The 17788-nt window shown below is 32.4% G+C and overlaps 1 protein-coding gene across 1 annotated transcript; it reads right to left on the bottom strand.

Moving 5' to 3' along the window:
• Positions 1–720: 720 nt before the first annotated feature.
• Positions 721–8753, bottom strand: LOC104244523 (plasma membrane ATPase 4). The gene is made up of 15 exons (XM_009799963.2): positions 8469–8753; positions 4920–5276; positions 4058–4819; positions 3821–3943; positions 3618–3722; positions 3368–3512; positions 3124–3288; positions 2770–3008; positions 2637–2669; positions 2461–2542; positions 2206–2366; positions 1935–2108; positions 1610–1792; positions 1325–1506; positions 721–1240 (listed from the first exon to the last, which is right to left on the bottom strand). The coding sequence occupies exons 1-15, from the start codon at positions 8517–8519 to the stop codon at positions 1144–1146; spliced, it is 2859 nt and encodes a 952-aa protein (XP_009798265.1). The 5' UTR covers positions 8520–8753; the 3' UTR covers positions 721–1143.
• Between the last annotated feature and the right edge of the window lie 9035 nt (positions 8754–17788).

The raw sequence follows: 17788 nt of genomic DNA, 5'->3' as shown, positions 1-17788 counted from the left end.
CAATTTTATAAAAATAAAACAATAATCATACTGACGTGTATTTTTAGGTAATCGAAGTTTAAGAAAAACGAGAATTTCTTAAAGATGATATCGTTAAGCACGCACTTATTAGTTTTCAATAAGCTGGCAGAATGCCATTGGTTTTTGGGATCTTAGAATAGATTTTGACACTATATGACAAACATACGAAGATAAATAATAGTAGGAAAGAGCCTTTAGAATTGTTTAAATTATTTTGTTGGATTCTTTCTGATCTACTTCGTTTATGATTTCATTCAAAAGCATATAAAGACAATTAATTAATTTATGTTTGATAAAGTTATGTGTGCAAGTACTTTACGGTTAAAAAGCAATTGTCCCTTGTACAAATCAAGGAGTCAATTTGGTTCTGACTTCTGAGCACTGTAGGCCTAAGTTGTGATGAGCCAATTGAATACTATTCCCTTCCCTGTGCATGAAGTTTAATAAAGAAAGTATATTGAAACTTATGGTGTTAAACATGTCATTAAATCTCCATAGTTATAAAATTATGTCATTAAAGGTAAACAAAAAGTTTAATGTTAGAATTATTTCAAATATAAAAATATATTATTCTTTTTCAAAGAGACTAATCAAAAAATCATGTCACATAAAATGAAACTGAGGGAGTAGTAACCATGCAAAGGGTTGAAATTTCCAAGCAGGTTTGCCTTTTTAACAAGTAACAAAGAGTTGGATGAGTTAACAAGAAAAGAAATCCCATTATTCACTCATATGATTTTCATGAAGGGTAACATACACCAGGGAATGTGCAAAAAGCTGAGAGAGACATTCTCATCAAACGAAAAAACAAGGAAAAAAGAAAGAGGACGTGAATTTGGAAGAGAAGTAGTGTTGTTACAAGGAGATGCCACTTCACCATTAAAATGTTGGAAAAAACTTGGACACAATCCCTCCCTTTCAATGGGCGGCGCTTCAAAATCAAAATACATAACGAAGTAAAAATAGATGGGGGGAAGATCACAGAAGATAAAAGTTTTCCCCCTTTATCTAGACAAATTTGTTTTTATCTGGTCAAGGCCAAAACCTTCTCTTTGTTCTCTAATTAACATTGGATTTCTCATCCTGCCTCTCCCTTTCTTGTGTAAGATTCATTAAGCTTTCTCAAACTGTATAATGCTGCTGGATCGTTTCGATATCCAGACCTTTCAGCTTCACCACCGACTCAACGTGACCCTTGAGAGTATGCAGCTCGCGAAGCCTACAACACAGAGAATGTTACATTAAATTCTGTTTACCAAACTCAGGACTAGAAAGTTTGTAGAATGAACAAGTTAGTAAATACCTGGCCATCTCTGCTCTCCTCTTTGCTTGTTCAGCGATTTCAGACAGTTCCCTGTAGCTGTTCTTTTCATTGAAGAGATTTGTAGCTTCTGGTGGTTGAAGCCCATGTAGTGTTCTCTGAGCAAGTGCCCATTGAGCTTCCCTCTCTTCTTTGCCATAGTCTTTCTTGGTGGTGAAAGCAGTCTGTTTTTAGGCCGAATGTCAGAAATGGTTAGTGATCATCAAGTCACGTAAACGATTGAATTTAAAGAGGATGTCAGTTGGTCATGCGAAGAGTAAAGTATACCTTGTTATCGAGCAAGTTATTCCAAGCCTTTCCACTTAAGATGTAGCGGATGGCAAATTTCATTATGTCAAGTGGGAAGTAGAAAATAATGCTGTAAAGCCAGATGACACCAGCCCATCCCCAGCCACATCCTTTGACTCTTGCAAAAGCCCAGTTGGCATATACAGCAATTAAAGTGGCTACCTGAAGCATCCATTAATAAGTTTAGTACTACTAGCTTTCGGACCTCAAGAGAAAACAACTTCATACATCCGGAAGAACTAGAAAACAGATATCTATTTTGGGTTGAAGATTTTAATATTAGTCGAAGAAGTCCAACACTTACCAGCTGGGCAATCATGAAAGCAATAACTAACAGCATTCCCGGGCGTTCAAGGAAGGACCAGCTGCGTGAACGGGTCACAAAAATCAAAGCCTGGCTGATAATACTCACTTGCAGGTACAAAGCAGACATCATTTCTTCATCACTATTCCTAAGTGACTTAACACCAAATTTGTCCTGTGGCAAAAAATGGAAGACACCGGTAGAAATGGTTATTAGAAAAGGAACTACAAAATATTTGGAGTAAAAGAATCATAATATGTTTAGTCCTTACCGAGAAGAAATCAGTGTCATGCATGGCCCAAAAGAAAACAACAGTCATCAGTGCCTGGTAACCTCCAAGAACAACACCAGTTGCAAAGATTTCTTTCAGCTTCCAGCTATCGGGCATTGGAGATGGTTTCACTCTATCCTTTGAGATTGTCATAATGGTTCCTGGACCAAGAAAAGTATGTCAGCCCTGGCAAACGAGGTAGAACGTGAATGCATGATTTTGTTGACAAAAGCATCTCTGTAGAAATGACATTACCGTCGTTTAGGATGGCAATGATCAAAACCATAAATGCAGAGAAGTCGTACTTCCATATCAGAGCAATAAACATGAAACCAAACTGCACACAGGAAAAACAATTGCAAAGAAACTCAAACCTCAAAAAATCAATGAGTTAATGTCTTTATCACATTTAATTTCAACTTAGGACATACCACAATACGGATTGTGATGGAAACTGCATATATCTGCCAAAACAAAAGTTGAACGAAATTAATGGGGCTTTTTATAAGAAAAATTAAGACGTGTCAACTGGAATAAAATATTAAGGGGAAAAGATTGACTAACTGTGTAATTCTTCATCCTCTGGAAAATAGCTCTACTGGTCAACACAGCACTAATGATAACACTTAGACCTGGTTCAGTGAGCACGATGTCAGAAGCGCCTCGTGCAGCATCAGTAGCATCTGCAACAGCAATTCCGATATCTGCCTTCTTCAAAGCAGGAGCATCGTTGACACCATCACCAGTCATTCCCACAATGTGCTTTCTCTCTTGCAACTTTTTCACAATTTCATACTTGTGCTCTGTGCAACAAGAAAAGAAAATGATCAGTCTCTTTTCATCATCCATATTTAAGGTTTGGTAGTTGTAAATACTTCCATTAAACAGAAGATAAAATCGAAAAAGAAAATCACTCACCAGGAAATACTCCAGCAAATCCATCTGCCTTCTCAATTAATTCTTCTACTGGAAGTGAAGCAATGGCTGAATCCTTGTCTTGACCAAGTAGAGATGCTGATGGGTACATGTTTGTTCCCATTCCAAGCCTACGGCCAGTCTCCTTAGCAATAGCCAATTGATCCCCTAGAAATCAAAAACCGTAAGTTACATATACATGAACTAGTATTGCCTTGGAGGAAGAGTCTGATTCTGAGTGTATTACCAGTGATCATCTTAACATTTACACCAAGGTTGAGAGCTCTACGGATGGTCTCAGCACTATCATGCCTGGGAGGATCAAAGAGGGGTAGCAATCCTACAAATTCCCATCGGCCACCAGGGCTCTCTTTTGATTTCTCTGGTACTTCCTGCAAACAAACAAGTTAAACAACGATAAGACAGCTGCAGGGAGAGAGCATATATTCGATCCTATACCTGCAAACTCAAAATAATCCAAATTTAGTATGACAAACCTGTCTAGCGACAGCCAATGATCTCAACCCACGCTCGGCGTATTTATCCATCATTGAGTGAACCTTTCTCCTGACATCTTCCTTAGCATTACAAAGGTCCAAAATCTGATGCAATAGAACAAAATTGTAATACCAGTAACAATTGTATTACTCAAACTTATACAGGAAACCAAGGGAAAATGTAACTGAAACTGAAAACCTACCTGCTCAGGAGCTCCCTTGCTGGCACGATGCCAGTTGTTATTGTTGTCAATATATGTTAAAGCAGTTCTCTTGTCCACTGGATTGAAGGGCAAGAAATGCACCTCCCTGATACCGGCTCGTGCCTAGAAACCAAAATAGGTTAAGTATGAAATTTCATTGTAAAGTTAATTTAAGCATGAAAATTTACATTTTAAAAATAGTCCACATGAGAAAATGCAAACGGAAAAGAGATGTACCTCTTTTGGATCTGCAAGCATTCCGACCATGCAAGCATCAATTGCATCCTGATTTTCTACTCTAGAGGCCCTTGCGGCAAGGAGGAGCACGTACTCTTTATCTACTCCCTTTGCAAACACCTCAACCAAGTTTCTGTCGACACTCAACTTGTTAAGAGTCAAGGTACCAGTCTTGTCACTGCACAGCACATCCATTCCAGCCATCTCTTCAATTGCAGTCATTCTCTTGGTGATGGCACCTTGCTGGGAGAGCCTATGTGATCCAATAGCCATAGTGACTGACAACACAGTTGGCATAGCAATGGGAATGCCTCCAATCAAGAGCACCAACAGATTGTCAATTCCATCCCTGTACTTCCTGTGCTGAATTGGGTACATGACTATAATCTCAACGAGCATACCAACAGCAATTGAACAGATACAAAAGTTTCCGATGGAAGTAAGCACTTTCTGGAAATGCCCAACATTGTTGGTGCTGTCAACAAGATGTGCTGCCTTCCCGAAGAAAGTGTGAACTCCAGTAGCAATAACTACAGCTTCAAGTTCACCTTGTTTGCAAGTTGAGCCAGAGAAAACTTCATCCCCAGGATTCTTGGTCACAGGAAGAGATTCTCCAGTAAGAGCAGATTGATCAACCTTTAAAGGATCGCCTTCAAGAAGACGAGCATCAGCAGGAATGATGTCTCCCAATTTGACACTAATAATATCCCCTGGAACCAGAATAGCGGCTTCCTGTTCACTCCAACGCCCATCTCTAAGCACCTGTGGTCAAACAGATAATTTAGAATGGGAAGCATTAGTATTTCATTTTTTTTAATAAAAAAAGCCTGTGCATATTCAATCAGATTTGATAGTTTGATACCTTCGTTTTGGGAGCAAGTCCAGCCATAAGAGCTGCAGCAGCATTTCCAGCATTGTTTTCTTCAATAAAACTGATAGTTGAATTGATCACCAGCAAACAAATGATACCAATAAAGTCTTGCCAATCCGGGGGCTTTCCATCTCCATTAGCCAGTGCAATTGCCATGACAGCAGCAGCTTCCATGACCCATGAGAGAGGATTCCACATAAACCCAAGGAACTTGAGTATTTTGCTTTCGTTTTTCTCTTCCAACTTGTTGGGTCCAAAGATTTGAAGCCTGTTGGCTCCTTCGTCGGCACTCAGACCCTCCCGGGTACATTTCAGCTGTTCAAACACTTCTTCAATGGGGATTTTCTCCTGCAATTTCAAGAAGATAAATCAGCCTATTAGCAAAATTAGCCTACTCGTTCATCTTCAAATTGTTTTTTACACCACAACTAATAAAAACCTAGTCACATTTTTTGTTCAATCCATAAAATGGAAAAGGCCATATATTAGTAACTATTTCACTGTGTACAAACTTTAACTAGAGAATTTCATATGTAGGTTAGCTTTGAAAGTTAAGCTGAACTAAGTGTAGTGGCTAAAACACATCCAAGAAAATTACTATTGAAACTCATGTACTTGAAGTGATCAACTCCATAAACTAGGTCCATCAGATGATGTGATATTACCCAATTTTTATGTAGCTTAAGAGCATAAAAAACATACAGAGGACAAAAACTGACATTTCTTTTTGCATAATAAAATTTGTTTATTCCTATTCCATCCAGATTTTAGTATTTGATGTTCCAAAATGAAATAAGAAAATAAAAAGTCAAAGGTTCCATCTTTATCATATAGGAAAAAGAACTGACAAAGGGAAACAAAAAGTCCCAGGTCTAATCACTTTCAATAGATATATGTCCCTGCTCCTAAATACATACATCATTAATACCAAAAAAAATGTCATTAGTTAAGTAGGTACTGATATAATATTATTATAGTGGTTTCAATGTATTGCTATTTTCTATTTCTTTTGGCTAACTACCTTGATTCTTATTTTATTTATTTTTAATTGATAAGTATCCTTTTCTATACCTGTAATTCACATGAATAATTCAAAAAGTCATATGGATGTGTGAGTCATTTAAGTTGACTTTCCACTATGTGGCTCCCATAACTAAGTGGACCCCAAAAAGTGGAGCTCCCAACCCTCAGACAATGGCCTTGGATTGCCAACCAATCACAGAAGCACAACATGAAGGGATAATGGGCCACGCGCTTTCCACATGGAGCACCTTTGCGTGGGTTTCACGCGCTAGAATCTGGGCCCACAACCCATTGTCTCCGCCTACTCTAATGGGGCATCTTTGAAATTAAGGCCAAGTTGAGGAGTAAACATATTAAGTTTGTTTTATTTAATAGAAATAATTGCGGAATCCAAGAAAAGCTGTCAGTAGTCAATAGTCAGAACCATTATTTAAGGAAAAAGTAGGCAGAAAAAATGGAAAATGTGAAAAAGAAATCAGAATAAGTCAGAGCCGTTAATAAGGTTGAAATTCCCAAATCACAACTATCCACACCAAGTGCAGGGTACCACGGAAAAAGTACAAAAGAAAATTCCCTCGAATATAAATCAGACAGAAACTTTCACTAAAAGACATGGTTTAACCTATAAACCACATTTAGAAATCCCTCAAAAATAACACTATGTATCTTATTTTCTTAAAGGTGATATCTTAAAATATTTGTACACATATCAACTAATTCATCACGCACTTTTTACTTTTTTTATAGCACAAGTCGAACATACACTTAATTTACTGAGACAAATGAAAAGAAATTACCTAAGACTTTATTTGTGTCAACTAGAATTTTCACCGTGAACTCCCACGGTCTATTTCAATTTTATTAACCTTGTTTAAAACAATATTCCTTTTTAATACATAATATTTTTCAATTATACTTATAGTGCAAAAAATGAGATTTATTATTCGTAGTTCTCTTGTTATGCTTTCAATTGAATTGATCTAAGCATCAGAGTCAAGAATTGAGGATTTTTTTTAATTGGGAAAAAGGTTTTAAATTTCATTTTCTCCTCTTACTTGCAAAAGTGTTCCACTAACAGAAATGATAATGATTGGTCAGGATAATGTGATGAAAAAGGAACCGTAGAATCAGATGCTCTAATTTATTTGACTTTTTTTGTGGGCATAAAACGAATCTGATTTCTATTATTGAGGATATAAAGGTAATTTGAATTTATTATTTCTTGTTTATATTTCTGTATTTATTGTGCTGTGACAGATCATGCTAACTAACAAACACGTGAAAGAAGATTGAAGGAATAAGTTATCTTTTTGTGAAAATAATTAATAAAGAAGGAAAAAGGCAAACCTTTAACAATCTTCACATATAGCCTTAACTTTATATATGTATATGAGCATGTGAACATATATGTCATAATTTAAAAAAAAATGATGATCACGGATCTCTTATAACCTACATATATACCAAAACAAATTAATTTATGCTAACCTCAATTTCAAATTGGATTTCTTAATTCAACTATATACCCAGGAAAATTCAGAACGAAACAAATTTTATCTTATAAAATAATTAAAAAAATCTGTCAATATAGAACAAGATGCAAATAATATATTCAAAAATAATTAAAGCAAGAATTATAACTTTTAGTCTATGAAGTCCAACTTAGTTTGAAATAAATCATAATATTCCATAATTAATATTATTTGGTTCGACCACCACTGTTATTAAAATGCAGTATTACATAAGCATATTACACAGACATGATCTATATATACACACACAGATCCATATACACACATGTGAAAGTGTGTCTACGCATATGACAAATTATATACATTCGCACACAAAAAACACACACACTTACTATGCATCTATATACTGAAAATTTAGAGAAGAAATAAAATCAATGGACGAGCGAATAAAGAGGTTTTTTTTCCGAGTTAAACAAAGTTAAGAATTTTAGCAAGCTTAAACTGCGTGAAGTTTGACCAATATTTTAAAATATATTTTGTTATTATATTGATATGAGAAAAATTGTAACTTATAGTATTTTCGTGTAGTTTTAATACATCTAAATTTTAATTTTAAAATACTAAGTTGAGAAAATTTAATTTAGCTTCAAATTTTAGTTAAATTGACTCTCAGTTACTTCAGTTAAACACTTGTTTGCTTGTAAAGTAAAAGTAAACAAAAGCATACTCTGAAAGCAAAGTATCTCATTTAATTTGACTTTTCTTTTTATAAAAAAAAAGGAAAAGAATTCAAAGGAGCCAAACAAAAGATGATTCTAATCATAGTCCAACTAAATTAATAAGAAAAAGGGCAAAGCAAGATAATTAAAATTAGGATTTGCTCAATTTCATTTCCTTTATTTTACTTGCTTTTTCCTTTTCCATGGAAAATTGAGATCTCTAGAGCAATATTTATAACCAAATTGAATAAAAAAGTTATTCACAAAAACCAGTATAGCTAAGAAGACAAAAAAACAAAAAAAAGTAGAAGAATAAGTGGATTTACCAGATCAACAGTCTCATTTTTGATCTCTTCGAGGCTGATAGCTTTTGCCATCTCTGCTCCACAGAAAAATCAAACCAACGACGAAACACCAAAAGAAAACGATTGATTGATTGATTTCACTCGGTATAAATCATTGAACGGCAGATTTTTTTTTTTTTCAGAAACCCCAAAATGAGATTTGGGGGTTAAGGAAAATGGAACGGCGGAAGGGCAACAAACAGAGGTTTATGATTTTTGCCTCTGTGTGTTTTCTGCGATTCTTTATGTAGAGAGAAATTTTGAGGTATAAGGCTTGGGCCTGCGACTCCCTTTATATACTGGACACTCCAGCAGTGTAAACACACCTCACCAGCCATTGCCTATTGCCTCGACCATGATATAATATTACTACCCCACTAGTGCCTCCCAAAAAAAAAAACTTTCTCTGACTTTTATTTTATTTTATATTTCCTTTTCTAAATGATATATAGCCATTATTATTCTTATAAAATTTAATTGGTTGAGGAGGGGGGAGAGAGAGTTATCGTTGAATTAAATGAGTATTTTTTTGGGGTATAATCACTTTAATCCGCGCCATAAATTATTTATATCTTGTAATCGAAAATATATATAAAATTTGTATAATTTTATATATAACATATGGAATGTATATATATATACAAAAAATATACAAATTTTATTAAAAAAATCGGCTATTATTTTTACAGCAGCTATACATTAACATTTTTTCCTATTTCTTTTTCAAAATTATAGTCCGAGTATGGAATAATGGAATCAAATGAGAATTTCTTTTAAAATTATTGGGCTGACTCTGGATCACTATTTCATACATATACGGTAATTAACTATATATATATATATATATTGTGCAAGAAAGAAATAAGTTCATTTTGAATGAACTAAATAATACTCTTGGCGTGTGTACCACTTGAAACCAACAAACTTTTTAATTATCGGGACCTTCCATCCTTATTCAAAGGTTTTAGAGCTCGAGACGAATTTTTTTATTTATATAGAAAACGTTTTACTCCTCTTTCTGAATTTACTCGAACTAATCTAATCAATAAGTTTTGGATACCAAATGATGATTAGAAAAACAAAACAAATGTTGCTTGCACAATTAGAATTTCTAGATTTTCGATTTTACTATTTTGTTCTAGTCCTATAATAGGATTACATAGTTTAAGAATCTTACGTAAGTAGATGAATCTATTAGTATTTGATGAATTTATACTTCTATTTATGCAATTAAAAATATTCTTTTTTAATGATCTATTTTATGAAAAATTAGTTTATCACTATCTCATTTTAAGGAACGTAACTAACAATATTACCAAATGCCATCATGGAGTTGGCTGGAGCATCTAATAGGGAAATGTCGGGAACATAAGATTAATATCTTTGCCTAATATTCTAATTTATATATTTTTACAAGAATACTTCGTAAAAGGAAATAGTGTTATGAAACAATAAAAGAACAAGAACAATATTGCAGAGAAAGAGAGAGAGAGAATTCTTATTGATATGGGATGAATTACAATGGAATAGAACCCTCTATTTATAGGGAGAGATTGACTTAGTCACCAAGCAATAAACCCTAGAATCTCTCTAAATATAGACATTCACCTTAAATAGAATTCTATTTATAACACTCCCCCTTGAATGTCTATTCAACAGATAATGTGCCTCCTTAAAACCTTAACTAAATAAAACCCAATGGGAAAAAAATTCTAGAAAAGGAAAAAGAGTACACATATCTAACAATACGCTTTTTAGTTACGTCGTTAAAAACCTTGCAAGGAAAACCTAGTGGGACAAAACCTTGTAAGGGAAAAAGAGTGCAACGCGTATTAAATCCCCCTGATGAGAGCATCAATTCACATCTTTAAGCATTTGCATTCCAATCTTGTGCACCATCTTCAAAACGATCTTTGGTAGAGACTTGATAAACAAATCAACCATATTAACTTGAATGAATATATTGCATCTTGAAATCATCATTCTTGATAGAGATGCAATGTCTTCGTAAACTTCCGTAGAATGGCCTTTTCAATATCTCCATAGAGGTATTCTCGCTATCACATTATCATGCTTATAGTTATAGCAAGATACATATGTGCACAAATTGCACTTAGGATGTGGTACTTCAAGACCAAGAATTGTATATGCTTTAAGCGACTTAAATCCTTCATGGATTGTCATATAAGTTAAGTCATATAAGCCATATAATAGACTTTAGATGCATATCAAGTTTTTATGTCATGCTAGACATATAAGATATCGGAAACTGATTGCACATACCATTGACTTTATACTTTCAAGTATTTGAACTACATGTCCAAAACTACATGTCTTTCATATTAAACCAATTCTATTTGAATTGTGTATCGTCTATTTGGCCAATATTTTTGTATCTGTCTCGACAGCCTTAAGATCCCCATCTATACCTACCGCTATGACAAATGTCGTCGACGAACATTTTATATCGGTTCCAATAATTTTTCATAAAGACATAACATAGAGATCTCTTCATTCATATATTCAGGTATCTGAATCTCTCATGAGACTTTATGAAGTGTTATGTCATGTGATCTTATAGATCACTTGCTTCCTTATTATGATCAGTTTGATCATTTGCTCATCTTCTTTATCAAGAAGTTTTATTTGAAACTGATTTGTCTATACGTTTTAAGCGTACCATAGACTTTGTCCTTCTAGGACTTAATATGAGCATTTGCAATGAGAACATAGTTACTTTCTTTGAGTCAGCAAATGCGTATGACATGCTTTGAAATATATTGCAAACGAATTATCTTTTTATGAACTTCAAGTTCATATTATGATATTCGAGGATCTATATATACAAATGATAATACGTTCCACGTAACTTTTTCTCAAGTGTTTATCATGTCTGCCCCTCATGTTAGAAAAACTAACTTGTTTCCTCAACTTTGAGAGCTCATCTTTGTGTGTCATGGTGCTAATCAAAATATACACTGCACATCAATAATAATAAGATGGAATTATTTGGTTCCTGACCCCGAACCACTTGTGAGGGGAGAATGCAATATACTTTCGTATATAACATATATCAAATTGATATATATAACTTAGTTCTCATAAGAAATAGTTTAGCTATTAAGTGGAGACACTCAATAAATTATTTTGTTAAACCAACTGTGATGTAAACCAACTTATCAAGATGAACTTCTTGAATAGAAAATCTGGAAATTATGCTCTAAATTAAATTATTGAGCAAATTACCTCGCAAACACCAAGTTGTAGGTTAATAATAATCGCACATGTAACCATCTCATAGATGCATCTTATGTGGTATACATGGCAAGTGAATGAGCCCATATTCACTTTGATATTTCCAGCGTTTATGGGATTCAATCCCAATTTTAGTTGGTCTACTAATTAATGAGAACAAACAACCTAGGAGAAATATTAAAGAACTTTCTAGTTCTTTAATATTTACTCATTTGAATTCTCTTTTATTTTTGCACATCATACTTAAATTGATATGACTAAACCAGCTATGCCAACTGGATATCAATAAACTCCAAGTTTATTATGATATGAATTTTATATCAATAAAGTTCTACTTTATTGTGGCATTCTTTTATTTGTGTACTACAAACTGAAGAATAAAGCGGGTAACTTTTCACATACATATTACCCCGCTACAAGTTGTAGTAATAGAAGATATTAAATCTTTCCTTTATTTATAGTCTCAATATAATCAACTGCTTTCGCGTGTACTTTGGAAACTGAATAAGTTTCTTTGAGACTTACTACAACACAATACCTTATTGGTAATCAATTGTGTTTCTCCAAAATAGTATAATTGGCTCTTGCAGAGTTCTCAATTAATTTTGTACTACCACATATTCATCAACATCAATATGGTGAATATCTCTTTTAAAGAGAAAGTTATACCATTATGGTTATGGTCAAAATTATATGCAAGATATGTTTCTTGCATTAATGTTATTCTTTAATAATCGCATTACCAAAATATTTTAGTGTGCAATAGGTACGTGACCAATGATCATTCATGCCATAATAATGACATTATTTTCTTATATCATCTCAAACCTCTTTTTAGAGGTGAGTGTGGTATATTCACTACTACTAGCACATTCATATTCTTCCAAGAATGAATATATACTCATAAATTAGATGTTGTCATATTCACATCATGAATGGACCATAATTATCTATATGTGCTTTATAAAATCTTATGTCAAATCGATGACAAATATTACTTTCACAAAGTGAATGATTATTTTGAGAATCCTTATTGTTCTCATTACCACAATGATGACGATTATATTTTCGTCTATTGTCACGTCCACATCCATTGATACATTCATAGTAATAATTTTGTCTTCTTTCAGACTTATCACATACTGCTATCACATTCTGAATGGAGCAAATTCAATGGGACGGATTTTCAATTCTTTGCCCACAATCATACATGAATTTGATCATGGCAAGACATAGAAATTTTACCACTTTGGGTGGTTATAATATCTTTCAAACTCCATTAGAGTTGCAATCAAAATTTATCGTCTTTGCTTGTATTTAAAATCAAATTATAGAATGTCAAGAATTTGAAAGAGAAAAGTAAAATACTTACCTTAAATCCAGAATTTAATCATGAAGGAAGTTCATAGAATAATTGACAATCATTATGCTCAATCCCAAATCTTCTACTCAATTGGTTAGAGTCTCGTGTTGATAACGTGTTATGAAACAATAAAGAATAAGAATAATATTGCAGAGAAAGAGAAAGAGAGAGAGAATTCTTATTGATATGGGATGAATTACAATGGAATAAAACCTTTTATTTATAGGGAAAGATTGGTTTAGCCACCAAGTAATAAACCCTAAAATCTCTCTAAATATAAACATTCTCCTTAAATAAAATTCTATTTATAACAAATAGACAAATGTTTAGTGTTGTGACAAGTACATTTGTTTGAAGTAAAAAGAGAAAGAAATCCACTTATAATTATTCCATATTAATTGAAAACATATAAATATTACCTCTTATCGGAAATCAATTAATTGACCAACGATATCCTCAAAATATTAATCGTATTAACTAACGAAAAATTATAAACAATTTTGGAATTTAAATTATACTACTATTAATGTAATTGTTTTTGCACACTCAAATAATATTTACTGGTAAATCTTCTTAAAAAATAAATTTATAATCTTAAAAATAAGATATATTACTTATTAAACTCATAATTCTGTTTTTCTTTTTGTTCTCTTTCTTCTTCTTCTTCTTAAGTATGATTTGTCTGTCATTAAGCATTGATGCATTGGAGTGCTAACCAGTTCAATCCTCACAAACGCCGTCCAATTTGGATTGCTAGCGTGGTGGCCCCACATAATAAAAATTACTTAACGTAAGGACCAAAATACCCCTACGGATTCTTTACTCAACCTGGCATTCCCCCATCTTGCGTTATTTATGGCTGACTGGCTGTTAGCTCTGTCCAAGAATTGCATCATTTGGGGCACTTATTCGGGCAGTTATATTTTGTTTTATTCTTTCATTTTCCGTTTCCTTTTTATTTCCAGTTATTACTCAATTCCCGATTTATATGATATAGTAATATACTCCTTACTAGTATTAGTATCCGCAATGATCCTCCTAAATTCTATAAATTAAAAAAAAACAAATTACATGAATAACTATTAACATAAACTTAAATATTATAACCTCATATGTAGTCGGTGATACAGACAAATAAAAATACAATATTATTCACCAAAAATAAATACTCCTTCTCTTTTAATTTATATAAAATATTTTTCTTATTAGTCTGTTCCAAAAGAATGACACATTTATGTATTTAGAAATAATTCAACTTTAATTTTTTTATTTTACCCATTTTACATATTATGAGAAGTTTGTACACCCATACAAATATCATGGCCCCACAAAACTGTTAGGATCATAAGTTTCAAAAATTTTCTTTTTCGTTCATAAATTCCGTGTCAAGTCAATATCTCATCTATATTGAAACTTAGTGAAGTCATACTATATATAGTAATAACAAATAAAAATACATTTAGTAATATCTTAATTTAAATTATAAAAATATATTATACTATTATCTCAACATAATAAATTCTCGCATCAACGTCAACTTCTACCAACCTAAAATTATACAATGACAAATTAATATATACATACATGATAATTTATTAACAACCAATATATTCTAATTTTTAGGAGTTACCAACTTATAAAACAGTTGAATCGTAATTTGCTCAATAATTTTGCTAGTTAACTCAATTTTAACCATACAATTAAAGTTACTTTATTTTAACAATTTAAATGATACCTTTGGGATATAGTTAAGATTAATATATTATAATTAAATAAATATTAACCTACTTCAAAATATTTTTCTTCTACGATGCACATGTACTAAAAGAAGATGAGTTCTTACATGTAATTCTTAATTAAATGAATCTTACTTTACGATTTTTGTAATTCATTTTAGTTGTGTAAATAGTAATTCCAAATAGTGCAGTTATATTCATCTATGTGTTTACCCTATCCAAATCTATTTCATTCTAATTGACACACACACACATACACACACACTTCGACCTCATCGGTTGCTTGATCAATTAGCTCATACTATTTGAGAGAACATAAATATCAACAACGGGCTAAAATGTTATTGTCCATACCTGAGCCATTAGAGAAGAATCTGTCCTCCCTTATCTATTTAGCATAGCAACTGCTAGCACTAATAGAAAAAAAAAAATATGTATTGCTTCCAAACAATTGAGATATAAAATAAACTATAAAGAATTAGATAATTAATTTTACCGTAAGGCAACACAATTAACATTTGTTCCGCTAATGTCTGAGTCGATTCATAGTTTAAAACATTATCCCCACAGAAATGCATGTCATAAGTTCCTTTATTCTTGGGTAATTTTATGGTTGATCTACTCCCTTCCAACATTATTGGAGTTGCTTTAAACATTGATAGAATCGAACTATATTTATGTGACCATTCTCTTTCTGAGAATCATTTTAAAAGTATTCGACTCCAAACCACATACATCACCCGTCTTGATTCTCAAAACTGAAAATGCTAATTGAGCAAGAGATATAGATTTATTTTTAAATTAATTAAAAGTATCAATTTACCCACACTATCTTTATACCCCCTCCCCCCCGATATTATTCCCTCTACTATGAAATTTTAAATAATTATTTTATTTATATGGAAGTTTGACTTTAAATTTTCATTTAAATTAACTATATAATAATTTAAGTTATATTTAATTTTTTTTATCTATAATAACGGTTTTAAATACGTGTATCTTATTTATATAGTATGACTTAGATCATTAATATTTTAAAAGCTTTCTATTCTCAAAGATCAAATAAGTCTTATCATTACGTATACATCTATTACTGAAATTATTTAATTACATATTTTTTCTTCTTTTTTTGATTCCTTATTCATGTTATTGCATTACCCATAACTTAGAGTTGTTCATATTATAGTCCACAACTCTCATTAATAGTTGAATTTAATTTTTCTTTTTCTTGTTATAAAAATTATATTCATTAATTGTTTATTCTATTGTTCAAATTAATATTTAAATTTATCAATAATATTTTTGAGTATCATTTATTTATTATCTTCATTGTATATTTTAGCCTTTTAAAAAATTATTTTTATTGTATACTTGTTTAAAATTCAAAAAATTTAGTCTAAAACAGACACTTTGGATTATCCATTATGAAATAAATAAATTATTAAATATAGATACATTCTGAACTTTAGGTTAAAAGTTTAAAATATATTTATCTTCAACTCATTAAAAAGTATTGAATTTTTACAATAAATTAAAATTACACATTAGATTACGGTAGGATATATTCTTCTCACTCGATATTAGAAAAGGAATCAAAACACTATTGATATCAAAATTCTTTACTTTTCAAATAAAAAATTACAGTTAGAAAATATTAGTAGAATGATTCAACTTTATTTTTTTTAAAGAATTCTTATTTTAATTTAATTTCAATAAATGAAATTCCATATATAGTTCTTAAGTGATATTTCTTTATTTGACAATCTCCCACAATCTTAAATTTAAGATTGCCAAGTGGCTTTATAATAGCTTACCATCTGGCTTAACCACAATGCAAACTTTCTTGCTTTAATATATATATATATATATATATATATATATATATATGTATATAGATATAAATTTTTCAATTTTATTCCATCTTTGAGGATAATTAGATTTGCTTTTTGAAATTAAAATTGAACCCAAAATAACATATTCTTAGGCTCTGTGTTTCCGCATAAACACCTAAGAAGATAGGTTGCTCACCGCTATCAAAATGTGGTAACTTTCTTCTTTTTAATTTTGATTTTAAGTCAGACGCATTGTAACGTACTATCTGTAAGCACGTGATTTTTGCTTTACGAACAATCGCTCCAAAAGAAAATAAAAATAGTGACAAATGATTTCGCTGTACAATTGTTCGAGTTTTTCGTGACATATGTTGTTAGTCATTTGTGGATCTGTCCATTTTGCATTTAATCATTAACAAACAAAATACAAAATATGCATGTCAGGGTGATTAAACCATAATTCGGTCAGTAAAAGAAAATTCAAAAATATATGTGCATCGTTCGTTCTAGGCTTTTAGTTAACTTACCGAAATATTTTTTGTGATAATTGTGTTAAAATGTTGCATTATTGTTGGTTTTAATTTCATTATTTTATTGTTTGTTATTTCATTTTTTGTTTTAAAAAGAAAAAATAAAATAGAAAAGCAAAAATAGGGATTGAAAAACGGGTTAGGCCCAGGAAATAAAACAAAAAAAAAAATGGGCCCAAACCAGCACAAGTCCGGTCCAGACCAGGCCTGCCCAGGCACTGCCTGAAACGACGTCGTTTCAGGGACGGTTAATCTGGGCCGTTCATCTCCATTGATCCGATGGCCCTTATTAGCCCTCATGACCCGACCCATTCCCGTTTTTGACCGACCCCTTGATTAACCAAACGGCACCGTATGGTCTAGCCTCCCCAATCCTGGCCATCAATTTTAATCAATCCAACGGCCAGGATTGAATCAGCCTCCCCGTATATAAGCCTCCTATCACACCCCACGCCCCCTATTCTAACCCCCCCCACTCATCGTCTTCATCCAAACACTGAAGCCCCCCCCAAACCCTAGCAGCCGCCCTAGCTTCCCTTTCACCAGAACCCGGCGGCATGGACGCCGGTGGCCACCTCCTGAACAC

The sequence above is a fragment of the Nicotiana sylvestris genome, chromosome 11 (genome assembly GCF_000393655.2).
Source record: "Nicotiana sylvestris chromosome 11, ASM39365v2, whole genome shotgun sequence".
NCBI classification, from domain to species: Eukaryota; Viridiplantae; Streptophyta; class Magnoliopsida; order Solanales; family Solanaceae; genus Nicotiana; species Nicotiana sylvestris.
The sequence above is the reverse complement of the archived record's forward strand: the minus strand, read 5'-3'. Positions and strand labels throughout refer to the sequence as shown.